The sequence below is a fragment of the Carassius auratus genome, chromosome 7 (assembly GCF_003368295.1).
Source record: "Carassius auratus strain Wakin chromosome 7, ASM336829v1, whole genome shotgun sequence".
Classification (NCBI taxonomy): domain Eukaryota; kingdom Metazoa; phylum Chordata; class Actinopteri; order Cypriniformes; family Cyprinidae; genus Carassius; species Carassius auratus.
Window position 1 is genome coordinate 11,596,107 of NC_039249.1, and position 17,647 is coordinate 11,613,753.

Below are 17,647 nucleotides of genomic sequence, written 5' to 3' on the forward strand. Positions count from 1 at the left end.
ACATTTTTGTTTTCTTCACTGATTAACAAAGGAACATCAAATGAGAACACAGAAGCCCCGCCCACACAGCTCATTTACTGTCAATCAATCAGCGGGGGGAGGTTCTAATGCCAGTCACATGGAAATAAAGCATAAGGACAGAATTTCATCAATTAGTTGAAAGACAACACTTCGGCCTTGTTTAGGAAAAGAAATGACCATGCAAATACGCAATTCAAAATGAAATTTAAAAACAACAGATGGTAGTGTAGCTGGTAGGTTAGTATATGCAGTTTAACATACAGCAATGGTTACCACAAGTGTCAAATTTACACAAAACTGTGCCATGGATATCTTAGGAAAAAATGAAGGGGCCAACAGTAGCAAGCACAAATGAACTAGAGTTTCATCATCAAATTTCATTATCGCTTTTTCAGTTCCAATACGAAACTGTGCAGTCGTGCCTGAATCTGAATCATCTGGCATCTCCAAAAACAGTTTAGTTGTTTTTGTCTGGGTCATATTTTAGCCTTATATTAAAAGGTAAATTCTTTTTAGCTTAATGAAGCTTGGTTTTTGGACCAAGTTTTTTTATATGCATTTTGACATGGTTTTTATAACAATTTAGCTTGATGGTTCAGTACTGGGACCAATATTGTTTCACACAAAATAATTCAGGGGTAAAATATGCATAATTTGAATAATGATGGTCTCAAAATGGGATTCATTTTCATTAGACAAAATACATGTTTTATTTTGGGAGGAAATATGACCTGGATCTGATGCGGATATACAATTTGAGATGTTTAATGTATGATTTCAGGGCAATCAAACATTTGATTATTCAGACAAAGATGAACCGCAGTAGACACATGGGTTATATCACATGGGACGAAATGTGAGCATACAAGAGAATGAGAGTGGCAAATTTAAACTGCACTGGAGCCAACATTCACCAGGTTAAACATTAATTCTTGTTTGCAAAGTAAAAAAAAAAAGTCAGTCAAGTCACATTTTTTGATTTTCAAACTATGAGTTGCTTAGTACATTTAAATATAATAGCCAAGATAGCAGCTGTAAAAGAAAAGCGTCTTGTTTTTCCATTCCTAGTAACGAACAGCACAAAACTTCATAAAGTGTGGGCACCCAGACCTGGCTCGTTACCTACAATCCCACTGCGGTTAAGACTGGCCGTCGTAGTGTTGAGATGAAGACTATTAATTAAGACGATGTACACCCTGTTCTCCTCCCAACATCCTTTCACTAGGTAGCACAAAACCCACGCTTGTATGCTTGATCTTTTCGCAGTGATGAATACTTGATCCTTATGGATCATTCGCAATGTATCCATTACGTACGATACACTTTACAAAATTTCTTCGGCTTCAAAGCATCAGATCCCGACTGGAATGATGGGGCGCGTTCAAACACGATCTCATTCACTGTCTTCCTTGTATCTCTCACACACACACACACACACACACACACACACACACACAAGTAAAGAAGGTTATAGAGTCGCATTTTGGGATGTGGTGGGGCAGTGAGGGTCATGGCGGTCTGCGGCGAAGGGTCCCTCCTCGCTTTGTTTCCAGCGGTTCATCTTGACCTTTCACCTCTCTAGGATGCATTTTCTCAGGCTTGAGGCTAAGAGGTCAAACAAGCAGGTCCCGTGAGGTGTCTTGGGTGTTTTTGCATGCGCGTGTGAGAGTTAGTTTAGCGTGTTAGCGTTTGGAGAAAGTTCCTCCTTTTGGGGCGTCCAAGACTCTAAGCTTCTCCCAAAACTCTTACAGTTTTTCAAGCAACCAGGTTCTGCCTCGAAAGACTCGTTTTGAAGTCTTGTGCAAGTATCCAGAGGATGTGACCAGGGTGGGGTCCCGTCTGGTGTAGTGTCTTTTGTTTAGTACTTGGGCGTTTTAGGGTACCATAGGGGCGTGTGGTCAGAGGGATGAGCTGTCCAGTAAACGGACCTCCTCTTCGCTCTCATCTTCCTCGTAGCGGGAAGAGGAGGATGCTAGTTGAACATTATGGACTCTGGGTCTTGGTTTGCCATCTGGGCCATATGACGAAGGATATCTTTTTTTGTAATAATACCAAGGAGACGCCTAAAAAAAAGAGACAGAAAGGTAGAGAAATTTACTAGTGCATGTTTGAGACGTTTGCAGAGCACTGACGTCTTCTGTTGCCAAGTTTTGCAAGGATGTCCCAACGAAATGCATTTTGTGTAACTCTATTCTCGTTTTGACTCCAAATCAAATCTTTGCTCCAATTTTGATGACTCCATACTTCAGTCTTGGCAACAGACGGCTGACAGTCTCCGGTTTGAAGGAAGGCAGAGAGTGTGGAAGATTCTGCTGTGTTACAGTGCAGGAAACGCTACGTTATTTCTATGAGCCGGCAGCACCTACACAGTGAGAAGCAAGTGTTTCGCGAAAACAGAAGTGAAAGAGTGCGTGAACGCCTCCATCTCATCCACACACTCTGGCCTTAGAGAATGAGAAAGAGAAGTTATATTTCCTGATACAAATTCAAGAGCATATTTCGAAGGATGGACTGTATAGACATTGTGCATTTTTTGTTTGTTTACAGTGTTGGGGAACGTTACTTGAAAAAGTGCAATGAGCATTACATTGCTCCACTCACAAAAAGTGCGAGAATTTTTTTTTGTCAGATCATGCATTTGCAGCAAAGACAGAGTCTTGAAATGTCCTTCCATTACAGTAGTTGTTTCACATATACAAAAGAATTACTTAAAAAAAATAATAAATAAATAAATAATATATATATATATATATATATATATATATATATATATATATATATATATATATATAAAATCACAGTCTTAATTTTCCCCTACGTTTGTGCATTAATTACTTGTACAAAAGTAACTTGGTCATTAAAATGTTAATTAAGTAATGCGATAATTTATGTAACTACCAGCATGTTACTTTAAGAACTGTGTGATTGTTAAATGTTACTTGTAACACTTTACCTGTAACAGTAATTCTCTAAGTGAATAAGGTATCTGTACCTAAATGCTAATTTTTCCTCTATAAACTTTCAAAATATTACTAGGTGTTCAACAAAATGTCATGTGCAATGTAAGCATATTACTGGCAAACAGTAGGTGCTGCATTATAACAAAGTTTTAATATATAAAAAAAAATCAATTCGTTAAAATCATTTTTGCATGTACAGAAGCAACTTGTGCATTTTTGTGTGAATTCAAAATAGTAATTAATTTTTTTTCTAATTAGCATCAGGCTGCTTCTAAAGCAATCACATTATGTGCATTACAGTAGGTGTTACTTTATTTAAAAAAAAGCAAATTTAAATTTAAAATTCTCCTACTTTTGTATGTTAATTAGTTAAGTGTATAAAAGCACAATTTTGAATTCACAATATAATGCAGAAGCTTCTGTGATACTTTGTGTAACTAGTGACATTACTTCTAAATTAATGTGATTATGTGATGCGTTATTATGCAACACTTTTCCCGCATCACTGTTTTTCTAAATGGAAAGTATCTGTACCCAAAAACTAATTTATTTTCACAAAATGTTAAAATTATGTATTAAAGTAGTGTTAGAATATTCTTAAAGTGTTACATTTAAAAAATATATATATTACATCACATTGTTACTTTTACTTTGTTCTTTTATCTTATTTGTGCAAAAATGTTACATTATTATAGCATTATAGAGTATATTAAAAATGCATGTTACTTTTAAAACAATGTGATTACATAACGCTTTACCCCAAACACTATTTTCTAGATACAGTATCTCTACCCAAACACTAATTTCTGGATCGAAATTTTAATTAAAGTGCAGGTTAACTAAAGATGCTCTTGATTTTGCTTTTGATTTAAAGGGGATTTAAGCCTGATGACAGTTTGTGTCAGAAAAAAAGGTGTGACAATTTTGACAAGAGCTGGGATTGCGAGAGTCCATCCAAATAAGAGGCAAGGAACGCTCGTGAAATGATTGTCAAACCTTTGTGAAATGTTGGTGAAATGCCTGCAAGATGTTTGAGACAGGAAGAAAGTGGAAAGGTTGAACGTCAGACAAGAGGACAAGGTGTGGGACTTGAGGAACTGCTGACTATATACTACACGTGCTAGGATTCTAGAGTCACAACAAATCGACACAGCGTCCTAATAACTACTATGACTACAGAGATGAGTACATATGTTGGTGAAGGAGAAAACAGTCCGCTACACGTGACAGTTTACTCGCCAATCGTTTAAGGGCGGAGCTGCGCGAGGGGTCAGATGTCATCGATCTGTAGCCCAGCGGACGCAGACCAGGCGCCCCGAGAGGAATTTAGCAATAAACAAAAGTGGGAAAAAACAAATAAATCAAAATCAGATGAAGGACATCACGGCATGTGTATTATATGTGCTTTGTGAGTACACGTGCACAATACAGAACTGAAAGAAAGGGGCGTTTCTAAGACACCACGGCTAATGTGACACTAGACTAACCCTGCAGGGACGGCCGAGGACAGGAGCAACGATCTGAGTGAAAGCAAATCTTACAAGAAACATGATGTCTGCAGAGGAATTATGTCCGGGAAGCAGGGTCCAAAATGCTTTTAACTTCATACTTTATAATCTTAATCTTGCTTCACTAATGAAAGTGTTGTTTATAAACGATGACATCAAAATTGACTTTCTTAAAGGAACAGTTCACCCAAACCTGAAAATCTGCTGAACACTTCTATGATGTAGATGAGGTTGCTTCTTCATCAGAAAGGATATGGGGAAATTTAGCATTAAGTCACTTGCTCAGCAATGGATGCTCTGCAGTGAATGGGTGCCGTCAGAATGAGAGTCCAAACAGCTGATAAAAACATCACAATAATCCACAGCACTCCAGTCCATCAGTTAATGCTTTTTGAATAGAAAAGCTGTGTTTGTAAGAAACAAATCTAACATTAAGATATTTAGAATTATAATTAAACCATTGCTTCCAGCTAAAATTAAACAATTTGCTTCTATAAAAAGTCTATAATCCATAGTAAAAAAACAAGAAACAAAAAAAATAGTTGTCTCGTCTGAATCGGGAGAGAAATATGCACAGATCAAGCATCATTTACAAACAAATAGTTCAAAACTTAAAAATTAAAAATGTGAGGGGACAACAGGGATGGACTTTTTCCACTGGAGAAACAATATTATTGATACCAAACACATATTTTGGCTAGAACCAAGGGCTTGAAGCTAAAACACCTTAATGATGGGTTTGTTTCCTATAAACATGCATCTTTTTGCTTCACAAGTCATTAACTGATGGACTGGAGTGGTGTGGATTGCTGTTTGGAGTCTCAGTCTGACGGCACCCATTCACTACAGAGCATCCATTGCAGAGCAAGAGATATAATGCTACATTTCTCAACATCTGTTCTGATAAAACAAGCATCTTGGATGGCCTGAGGGTGAATACATTTTCAACAAATTTTCATTCTTGAGTGAAATACTCCTATGCGTAACTGGCCTCAAATTGATGGACGTTATTTAGTGTTTGGACCCCACATACAGGACAGTTCCACCTAGAAAGAACTGCTAAATAAGTTTTATCACAAAATACATGTTTGCATTTAATTTCAAAAGCTCAATTTCAGAGTTAGGTGGTATAAAAACGCGTGCAGACATCAGCGAATGGAAATAAGAATACATTTATCCAATTCACTTAAATGCTAAATGTATATTTAATTTATCTCTAACTAGCTGAAATTGCAACTTTGGTATTTTAGGGCAACCATCATCCAGAACATTCTTTTTTTTTTTTCACTCAAGTTTCATGCGTCCCTCCTAAGAGGCGGGGCCTAACAGGCAGAGTGGGCGGGGCATGGGCGGGGCTAATCACCAAGGGCTCCACGTGCTGCTTGAGCTCTTCCAGATGCTCTAAAATATTCTTCTTTGTGATGATGCCCAATAAAATCCTGCAACACACACCGTGACGACCATCACTCAGCAACAAAAAAATACACTGACAACTCAAGTACAAATAGAAATCAAAACAACATAAAAGTAACAGGACAACAGAAGCAATATGAACAGAATTTACGGAGATCATCAAAATAATCAGGTGCTGAGTTGCAATTCAACAAATGAACTGAACAGAATCAAATTTGAATTATCAGCCTCCACTGTGTGTGTGAGAAACAAACATGAATCTGTGATTAAATCAGGAGTCTGGAGAGCTACTTTACCGTCCAGGAATAAAACTACTCAATCGCTTCTGCAGTCACATTATTAGTGTCTCTCTGGAGAAGATAGTGCTATCTGTAACTCAGGATAAGGTCTGGGCTCAGCCAGTGTCTCTTTTTACAATCCAAAGTCCAAACGTTTACTTACATTAAAATGTATGTTTGAATAAATGTCAAGAAAACAGCCACCATTTACATGTTTTAATTGGAGTAGAAAAAAAATTCTATCATTAAAAAGTTTATTTGAATTTAAATGCTTACATGCAACTTTGATTATGAAATAAGATCAATTAATTGCATATTAAATAAACTTTAATTTCATTTTCTAAGGACTTGAGTAATTCATGGCTGTTAAATTCAGCTTTTGTTCTGTGCTTTTTCTTTAAAGTATATATTTAAATAGAAAACAGTTATCTTCAAAGGTTTTTCATGTATTTTTGATCAAATAAATGCAGTCTTGGTGAGCACAAGAGACTTTTAAATGGAAGTGTTTGCATGGATGAATTGTTCACAGTTAGTACAACATGCATTTATAAAATTAATGTTACTTTTTAAATTGCAGTAATAAATGCAAGACATCTTTGCATTGCATTGCATTACACTGCATTAAAGCCAAGACTGTCGGTTTTTATTCAAGTTTTTGAATGTGCTACACAAGGCAGGACGCTTTAACATTTCCCATTTTAAGCAAAAGGACAAAACTACAACATTAAATTGTAATAAAAAAGATGAAATATTCCAAGGCACTCATGTAGTAAAAATTTAACTTCTGGTAAATAAGTTGCTTTGGATTAAAAAAAAATCTAGCAAATGCATAAATATGAATTTAATTTAGATTAATGTAAAAAATAAAATTAAAATTAAATGAGATTATAATAATAATGAAAAAGTTTGGTCACTTTTTTTGGATCAAAAATACAGTAAAAACAGTAATACTGTGAAATCAATGCAATTTTAAATAACATTTATTACTCCAATCTTGATGAACATAAGAAACCTATTTAGAAAAAAAGTAATTAATGCAAAAATTGTAACTGACGATAAACTTAACTGTAATTGTTTATACTTACAAGTCTCAAGACAATGTGAGATTTTGAATCTAATTTAAAAACACTTTTAGTGAACTTAAAATATACAAATAAAAGCTTTAAACATTTCTGCATCCTGGGTAAACTCACTGTGAATGTTCAGAATCATCAGCTCGACTGGGTCCGGTGAAGGCTGTGAGTGTGTGTGTGAGAGAGAGAGGGAGCGTTTGTGTGTGTGGTGTGTGAGTGTGATTGAGTGAGTGAGTGTGTGTGTGTGTGTGTGTGTGTGTTTGTGAGAGAGGATGCGTGAGTGGGTGTGTGTGTGCGCAAGTGAATGTGTGTGTGAAAGTGTGTGTACTATGTGTGAGTGCATATGAAAGTGTGCGTGAGTGTGTGTGAGAATGTGTGTGTGTGTGTGTGTGTGAGTGTGCGTGTATGTGAGCATGTATGTGTATGTGACTGCGTGAGTGTGTATGAGAGTGTGCGTGAATGTGTGTGTATGTCAAAGTGCGTGTGAGCGTGCGTGAGAGCATGCGTGTGTGTGTGTGTGTGTGTGAGAGAGAGAACGTGTGTGTGTGTTTCATCAGTGGTTTAGCAGGAGACTAGCAGCTGAGAGGCATGTGAATCCTCAGACGTGTATCGCCTCGAGTGAAGCTCATCAGCAGACGTGCGTGTGTGTGTGTGTGTGTGCGTGCGTGACACTCACCCGTTGTGCGTCACGAGGCACTGGCGCAGGCCGAGCTTGCGGAAGATGTCCACCACGATCTCCATGGGCGTGTGGTCGGTGACGGTGAAGGGGCTCATGTCCAGGATGCTGCGCAGCTTCAGCGGCCGAGGGCTGTCGGCTGGGAGGGTCGGGGCATGCTGGGTAAAATACACCCGCGAGTTCAGCATTATTCCCTCCTGCTTACGCCGAGTGTTTTCTGAAGAGACGAGAAAATCATTCAGTTACTATTTGTGGACAGAGAAACTCTGATGTGTGTTTCTACAGCAAGATAATACATTATGATGGGTGAACTTCGTGAAAACATCTCAGGAAGATATTTTACACCATATATAGAAGAGAAAAAACATTTTGCAAAGAATAAAGATTATTTTCAATTATTTTTAATAGCAATTCTTATTTAAAATGTGTATTATGATGGGACAAATATTTTAAATGATACCTTTACATAAAGTTTGGGGTAAGTACATCTTTAATAGTTATTTAATTGTATTATTTTAGCCTTAAAATGTAAAATAGATAAATTAAACAAATCTGTAAAAAAAAAAAAAAATTTAGATTTTTTTAAATTAAAATTTAAAATAAAAAAATTATTTTATTCATCAAGGATGCATTAAATTGATCAAAAGTAAATACATTTATAAATGTTAAAAAGACTTCCGGAATAAATATGAAGATGTGAAGATCTCTCACCTATAGCGATGGTTATATCCCTGCGCAGCGCGAATCCCACCAGTCTCTGCGACTCTTTGGAGACGATGACGGGGAAGCCGTTGCAGCTGGTTTGGGACATGATGTTCTGCAGCTCGGCGAGCGTCATGTCGTCCTGCGTCAGCACGGCCAGCGGTGGGTCGTTACGCCGCGGACGCATCACTTCCCGCGCAAGTGTGGTGTGCGTGAACTCTTCCTTCGCGTCCAGGAAGGGGTAACCGTTCAGACGGATGTGGGCTTCGTAGATCCCCTCCCTCCCGAAAGCATCGCCGACCCATTTGCTGGTCATCACTGCCGCCATGAGAGGAACGATGTACTCCAGCCCACCGGTCAGCTCGAACACGATGACCACCAGAGACACCGTCATCCGCGTCACGCCGCCTACACCAACACCACAACACAGGTTATTAGAGAGTCTTTGCGAAACATGATTTTTACTTAATATCCTAATGAATAATGGATAATTTTGACATATACAATGTATTATTGCTATTGCTACAAATTTACCCCAGAGACTTAAGACTGGTTTTGTGCTCCAGGGTCACACATATCTGTGAATTCAATGATGAACTGCCTTAACTGAAAATTGTGTGTTTACTATTGTCCTTTTGCATTATTGCCACACTCTTTTCCTCTTAGACACTGTAAAGCTGCTTTGACACAATCTGTACTGTTAAAAGCGCTATATATGCATAAAGATGACTTAAAAATAGGAAAGATAATACTTTTCTCTAAAGTAACAGGATTTTTTTTGTCACTTAGTCGATGCAGAAGATTCTCTGAATTATCATCATTGATATTGTTCTCACAATAAATATCGGAAATTATTGCAATATGTATTTAAGTCCAAATCGCCTATCCCTAGAAGAGAAAAGGTCATGCATGTGTACACACCCAGACAGGCCGCGGCGCCCACCATGGCATAGAGTCCCGGCGTGATGCAGTCGGCGCCCACCTCACACCACTCTCTGAACAGAAACCAGTCGTGATGATAATACGCCAGCTGCTCCACAGCGATGCCCACGATACGCCCCGCGATCGCCCCGATGGCCATACTGGGGATGAACAGACCCGACGGCACCTGACCACAGCAAACACACAAGACACATCACTGGAAAAACATGAAATACAATACAATAGTTTTTCTTGAAAAGCAAATCGCGGAGACATGTCCATGATCAAAAATCATCGTATCGCACACCCCTAACTACTAAGTATAATCAATCTCAAACACACAAACAAGCACAACAAAATTACTTCATACTATTTAACGGATGTGTTACGAACATGTAAAACTGTACTGTACGTGTGCTACAGTGGTCAATTTATCTATTGCACAGACCAGTTATTTCGTAGCAAGTGCAACAATGTCGCACAGTACAGCCCTGCACAGGAAACAACAGACGAGTTGAATTAGATGCAGATTCACTCTCTGCCAGCAGGTGGCACTTATGAACAGCAATGAAACGGTGTTTCCCCGGTTACCGCTGTAAACAAAGCAGAGCGTTGCTTATAAACACTAATTTAATATGCATCGTGCAGAGACAAGAGGCAAGAAAATACCACATAAACTTAAGTAAATAAATGCTAAAGACAGTTCCCCTCAGAGATACATAAAATAGTGACATCACAACCGAAATGCAAACACAGGCACTGTTTTCTGACCTTGAGTCCAAAGGTGAAGATGGTCATGATGATTTTGAAGATGAGCGCCAGGCTGAGCTGCCACATGGCCGAGTAGACTCCGGGGGTGGCGGCGGCGTCCGATCCCGCGGGGTACGCCTGACTGCCGTTCATCTGGCTGCGGTACTGGCAGAGCTGAGACGACTCCAGCGGGCCGCAGTCCGTGAACAGCTCTTTGATCAGCTCACTGGTGTTCTGCCGCGTGTACGGGTTCGGGAACGCCACGATGGCCGTGATGGCAGCGACCGTGATCACCTCCAACACGGGATACCTACCTAAAAAACATGCTCTTATAAAATTATTCCTATATACAAATAACATTGCTTAAATTAATATATATATATATATATATATATATATATATATATATATATATATATATATATATATATATATATATATATATATATATATATAAACCTTAAAATTCTTTTTATTAAAATTTTCGCAGTAGTTTAAGTTTTTAACTACTTTAACTACTAAACATTTTTGTGTAGTTTAAGTCCAAGTTTATTTTAAACTAAAGTAAATGAAAAAGAATTAACTAAAAATAAAAACTTAAAACAGACGTATTTTGAAAAACAAAAACTAATAAAAATGACAAAACAACAAAATTACAAAAACTTTATCTATGATTTAGATGAAAACAAAAACTATTTAGCAATAGCAAAAACTGTTTGTTAAAAATATACAGTAAAATATACAAATATACTTTTTTGAATGTTATAGTCATAACACTTAAAAGAAAACTGTATTATGTTAAAAACAAATACAAATGTAAAATCTAAATGTACGCTTAAAAAATTTGGCCATTAAATGGAAAAAAAAAATCTGTAATAAACAAAATGGAGAGAGCAGATTTTATTAACATTTTATGGCCATGAAATAAAAATACCTATTATTTGTTTTAGTTTTGTCATAATATTTAAATAAACTAGCCACTAAATCTTAACAAAAACCTTCAAACCACGTCAAAAGTACTGACTGCATTTTAAAACGTCAATTTCACGCTAACATTTGAGCGGATTCATAAACGCAAAGTCCCAGACTAAAATATAAGTCATTGCTGTTTCAGCTGAAAGAAACGTGCACTGACTGATCTCAAAATATATCACTGCCTTTGTTTGGTCTCAAGATGCACACCAGTAATGTTTTTCTAAAGCATATTAATAAAAAATGACTTAAATGTCCTAATTGAACTTTAGCCTAATCCTGGTTTAGTCTAAGCCCCGTCTGTGAAACCGGGTCTGTATGTAACTAAAACACTGGGGCGTCATGTATGTACCGAAGCGTGTGGACTTGCGGCGGCGGCACCAGGCGATGTTTGCCCGGATGAAGAAGGCCCCCCACAGGCCTCCGAACACCCCCAGGAGGATGAAGGGGAAGAGCTCGAACAGGTACCAGGGCGTGTGGTACTCCACGTAAAACAGCACCAGACGACTGTTTCCGAACGGGTTGATGGAGCGCAGCACGAACGCCGCCACCAGAGCCGCGAAGAACGAGCGCCACAGAGTCTTCAGAGGGAAGTAATAACTCACCTGAGAGAGAGAGAGAGAGAGAGGGAAGTTAAAGCGTTATTAAATGTGATCTTGTCATGTGTTCTCATGTCTTTCATAATGGCAGAGCTATTCGATTCAATTAATCGTGCAGCCATAGTATATTCACACAGAAAACGGTTCTTTTTCATTTTAATAGACTGACCTCCTCCAGACTGAAGAGAACTCCTCCTATAGGAGCCCCAAAAGCCACAGACACACCAGCAGCCGACGCCGCCGACAAAACCTGCTCGCAGAGACACACACACACACACACACACACACACACACACAGAGAGTCACGGACGGAAGAAACACAGGACGAAAGGTTTCTGTTTAGCCACTAATGGTGTCTGACCTCTCTTTTCTTGGCCTCGTTTTTGCTGTATTTGGGGAAGAGGTAGGAAAAGATGTTTCCGCAGCAGCAGGCCACGTGGACCAGAGGACCTTCCTTCCCCAGACTGAGGCCCGACGCCACGGCCAGAACCAGAGTGATGGTCTTTATCATCAGCGTCCACTTGCCCAGATACCCACGGATGATGAAGCCGCTCAGGATGGTTTTGATCTGCAGGACAGAAGAGAGAGAGAGAGACCAAGACGTCAGCTATGAGTACAAAACACACGATACACATCATCAATGAGCGATTACCATCAGACACTTTCCACAGGAAATGACTTTTACTGCATTAGAGGCACAAATCTAATGTTTTTGATAACTGTTAAATATGTATTCTTTAATTAAAATTACACTTGAATTTCTCACAAATGCGCAAAAAAATTTAATAATTCCTTAAAATTGTGATCTGAGAAACAGCATTTTGATGCTTTCTACAGTATAATGGAGGGACAAATAATAGCCAGGGATCTATTTATATTAGAGGTGGGCATAGATTCATTTTTTTAATCTAGATTAATCTCACTGTGATCTTGAAATTAATCTAGATTAAAATGGCTCATTCGAATTCTGCCGAAGGCGTTCTGAATATGTGTGTTACCCAAATAAAATAGACAAACAGTAAGTCTTTGAGAAGGGGTTTATCAAGCTAGGTGGTGCATTAGAAAAGGGGCTCATCTCCTGTTTCCAAAATGCATCACAAAGTGCTTGAAAAAGCTGTAAACTAATTCCACATTGCACAAGGTGGAAACAACATTACGCCTGTTTCACACCAATGTTTAAGTTTTTTTTTTTTTTTTTTTGTAGGTGTCAAGGTACAGAAACCAAATAATAACACTGGATAGTCTTTAATGTAAAAATGAAATATACAATCAGACCTACATTTATTCAGACACCTTCAACATTTCTCACATTATTACAGTTTTGCTATACATATCAAAAATTATATCTGGTTTCTGAATAATTTTTGGTTTGACTGTTAAAACTACAAAGTAATTCAGTCAAGAGCAGTGAGTGATTTTCATTTTCATTTTCTTGGATTAACATTACAGCAGCCAGTAGCTAAATTAGGCGCGGTCACTTTAAGAGACCATGAACGCATCCAATATAATACACATCCCATTTTTTTCCTCAACTGTTTACTTTCACTTAACCCTCAAACCGTATTCACTTTATAGCCCTTAATCCTGTAAGTGTGGACAAATGTGGGCACAGAGGACTCGGGTGTGATCCTATTTTTTATTTATTATAAATGTTATATCACTGTCTTCGATAAAGTTTTGCCTATCCATTTATGGTGCCTTTTAAAAAAAAAATCTATTTTTGAATTTATTTACCTCAAAAAGTACTATATTTTCTATGTAAATTATGCTTATTTTTATGTTTTTTTTTTTTTTTTTACATTTTTTTAACTACATTAAAATATCATTTCAATAAGTTCTTAGAGCTAAAACCTAAAGATGATGTGACTTTGCTGTCACCTGGTGTCTCATTTTGGTATTAAATTAACAAAAAACAATAATATCAATAGCCACTAGATGGCTATAGTACTTAAGAAATAACTGACAGTTTTTCCGAGCATAATTTCCAAGGTGGATATTTTGACATATTTTGTATGTATTTGTCGGCACAAGAGCAAAAATAAGCAAATTCGATGTTCAAGTGTTTTGAGACGCCTTTCTCTGCGCGAGCCCTGAACACCAGAACACCGTGGTGTTGAATTGGGCTCTTTCACATCTTTTTGTTTGTTCAAACTGCGATTTGCATTTGTTTGTTCGGGTGCAGGAGGAACTTCGAGGTGAACTTCGCAGAAGAGAGCTCGGTTCAGTGTCGCTGTCCGTGATACGCGGCTCTCTCTCTCGTGTGCACCTAACGGCACGCGCTACTCTGTTCAGCTTTTCCTCGTTTAGTTTTTGGATGCTTTAAATGTTTAAATCGACAAGCGTTAGGGCTTAACAACACGTGAGAAAGATAAACTTTCGTGACGATGCGCAGCAGTGGCCCGTCAACTGTCCTGAGCATCTTTTTAGGCTGTCCTCAGTGAGTCAGTTAAAAAAAATATCAAGGTGAGAATAGATTAACGGCGATATTTTTTTTATCGCCCGATAAGAGTCTCGCGTTAACGCAGCACGTTAATGGCGATAACGGCCCAACACTAATTTATATATATATATATATATATATATACACACATACATATATATATACATATACAAGTATATATAATTTATATATTTTTTCATTTAAATTGAATTAAAAGTTTTAGTAATTTTGTCATTTTATTTATATTTATTATTTTTTAACATGCCTATAAATAGTAATTTTTTTTCAATCTTAAAAAAAATAAGTTTTTTTTATTTTTAAGATGAGTTTAGTTTTTAGGGATGCACCGAAATGAAAATTCTTGGCCGAAACCGAAAACCGAAAAAGAGAAAACCAAGGCCGAAAACCGAAACCGAAACACCGAAATAAATTATCCCAATTATTAGTACCATTGCATTTATTGCTATGACCGTGTACTAACTTTACTAAAATTAAGACATTGCAATTGCATGAATTAATATTAAAGTTTCAAAGATAATTACAATTACATAACTTATTAAAAAAAAAACCATAAAAATACATAATTACAAATGATGTAAATATTTATTAAGCACATTGCAACAATGCACAGTATAAAATAAAAATCAAACTAAAAATTTATCCCACTCATGTGTATATTTAATAATAATGTACAGGCCTACTGGCCTGCAGAAAGGTTTTAAAATGAACAGTTCTCTCATAAAAACAAAGTGCATTTTAAATTTTCCTATGTAGGACTAGAAAGTGCATCACTTCTCCAGTTGGCAAGACTGTTATCACTTCTGGGGATGGGGACTTCAGACAGATAACCATCTAGCTGTTGAGCAGTTGAGCTTGTCATCTGCCTGACATTTGAGAAATATTTGAGAGAGTGTATTTAAATAGGGCCAGGGCATAAATAAAGATTTTTATCAAATTAAAGCAGAAATCTAGCAGAAAATCTAGCATAAATATGGCTACAATCTGATATTATGTATGTATATATGTTTGTGTGTGTGTATAAGAACAAAATAGCCAACGTATTATTATTATTTGAGGCACTTTCTTGCAGAATTCCACTGAACATATCAGACAACGATGGTGCATGCCCCTCATCTGGTGCAGAGACCAGTCTTTTTTTCTGCGCTCTGATCTGTCTCCTGCGCTTGGCGCTTCTCCGTCTCCACGCGGGTTCTCCGCATCCAGCGCGGCCTGGATCATTTCTCGTGCGCGCTGCCTTATTTCCGCATACAAGTACTGGTCATTATAACGCGGATCAAGCACATTCGCGATGAAGTGCAGAGGATCCGAAAAGATCTCAGTGAGACGTGTGCTAACAGACTTTATAAGACTGTACTTTTCTTTGTTTTCACTTCGTGTTCCGTCTTAATCTCTTTGTTAGGAGACGCTTTAGTGCTGCGAATAAAGGAATACGAAGAGAGAGAATGTTCTCACTGGTGTGAAGTGAATGTCGCGCGGAGCTCGTGGTCTTTGCTATGCAGGTGCACGTGCAGGTCGCGGTGTCTGTTTGCGTCATCACAACATTTCGGCCGTGTTGTTTCGGTGATAAAAGTCTATCGGCCGAAAACCGGAAAGGCCATTTTCGGCCGAAAATTTTCGGTGGCCGAAATTTCGGTGCATCCCTAGAATTAAATTAATTACATTATTTCCATATATTGTGTTGACTATTTGCCGAACTGAGAAAAATGATCATAAAAATACTTCTCTCTACTTTACAGGAAATACATGTTTATCATTAAAGAAAAATCAACAGTTTGATTATCAACGTGTTTTATAAAAATAAAAACAATTATATGCATCTTTTTTTTATCAATGATGCACCCCTGATACCCTGCATATATTTAGATGATAAATATAAATTAATGTAATTTTAAATCATTGAATAAAAATAAAGCAACAAGGTGGACAAGACAAGGCATAAACATTGTCCAGTATTCATGGAAAATGTCTTCTCTTTGTTTGACAGAACAAAACCACTCTGGACTAAACTGAGCTCTTGAGAACATGCCGTCATCTGCTGCTTATAACAAACACTCACAGCAAATAAAGCATCAAGGAAAGACCTTCTCCTAAAACTCAAAGAGAGTTCAAACAGCTAGTCATTTAATATAGCATTTGGCAACCTTTTTAAATAATAATAAAAAATGATTAATACGTCGATAATGTCTGACAAGCAAAACTGGTTTCCCAAAAATCTGACTGATTGTGAAATTGGAGTAAAACCTGTCTGAAGACAATGTCTGATCTAAACGGGTGATGTGGAGGATTACCTCAGGTATTCCAGAGCCGCAGGCGTACGGAGCAAACACCTTCACCAGAGACACGGCCAGGAAGGCAAAGGACAGCGCCCAAAACGTGAACATGAAGTAGTTCATTATATAGGAGCCTGGACCCTAGAGCACAAGACACCAGAGCCATTAATAAAACCATCAGCATCCATTCATCTGTGTGAACTAAAGTCTCTTCAGTTCACCAAGACTGCATTTATTTAATTAAAAATACAGTAAAATCAGTAATATTGTGAAATATTATTACGATTTCAAATAGCTGATCCCTATGTGAAATGGATTTTAAAATGCAATTTATTCCCGTGACGAAAAGCTGAATTTTCAGCATCATCATCATCGAGTCTTCAGTAGCCTTTTACTGAACTGAAAGACCATTTTAAAGAAATGATTTAATTCGAGATTTGTCAACCTGTCTTAGTAAGTTTGTTTTATAATAATATAAAAATGTTAGCCTAGGGATTAGCTGTAACATGTCAATAATGTCCCACTAGAAAAACTGGTCACCAAATTGTAAAACATATGAGGTGAAACCAGTTTTAAAGGCAGGGTCGGTGATTGGGTTCAAAAGCATTTCTTGTTATGCTGGTTAAAAGTCTCTTCACACACAATCATTGAGTTGCACGGCCTAAATGTATTTATACCATCTATGGAAGGCGTAGGACCTGAGGGCTATGATATGCTGTCCTTCCTGCGTCAACGTGTATTTCTGCATTTCTCATGTCATCATGTGACACCAGTGCGGTGCATTCAATTTGCTGTTGCTAACCAGCAATAATAGAAGGCATTATTAATATAACATTACATGCTTTGTACTGTTAAATTACTACAGTTAAATTGTGAAATATTTTTACTATTTAAAATAACTACTTTATATTTTAATATATTTCAAAATATAATTTACTCCTGTGATGTAAAGCTGAATTTCCAGCATCATTCCTCCAGTCTTCAGTGTCACATGATCTTCAGAAATCATTCTGATATACTGCTCGACACATTTCTGATTATCA

At 37.4% G+C, this 17,647-nt stretch overlaps 1 protein-coding gene across 6 annotated transcripts in view; it reads right to left on the reverse strand.

Moving 5' to 3' along the window:
* Window positions 1–216: 216 nt before the first annotated feature.
* The window catches only part of LOC113105916 (H(+)/Cl(-) exchange transporter 3), a 41,747-nt gene continuing 24,316 nt past the window's right edge, over window positions 217–17,647 (reverse strand). For 3 of the 6 annotated variants that reach the window (XM_026267292.1, XM_026267297.1, XM_026267294.1), the window contains 10 exons: window positions 16,623–16,745; window positions 12,235–12,441; window positions 12,043–12,123; window positions 11,627–11,879; window positions 10,324–10,616; window positions 9,553–9,739; window positions 8,641–9,039; window positions 7,930–8,146; window positions 5,853–5,928; window positions 217–2,084 (listed from right to left, as the gene is read on the reverse strand). In XM_026267292.1, the coding sequence (XP_026123077.1) occupies window positions 1,920–2,084; window positions 5,853–5,928; window positions 7,930–8,146; window positions 8,641–9,039; window positions 9,553–9,739; window positions 10,324–10,616; window positions 11,627–11,879; window positions 12,043–12,123; window positions 12,235–12,441; window positions 16,623–16,745 (2,001 nt within the window). In that variant the 3' untranslated portion in view covers window positions 217–1,919. Of the gene's footprint in view, window positions 2,085–3,795; window positions 4,267–5,852; window positions 5,929–7,929; window positions 8,147–8,640; window positions 9,040–9,552; window positions 9,740–10,323; window positions 10,617–11,626; window positions 11,880–12,042; window positions 12,124–12,234; window positions 12,442–16,622; window positions 16,746–17,647 lie in introns of those variants that run through there. The other 3 variants (XM_026267296.1, XM_026267298.1, XM_026267295.1) reach the window with 2 other exon arrangements.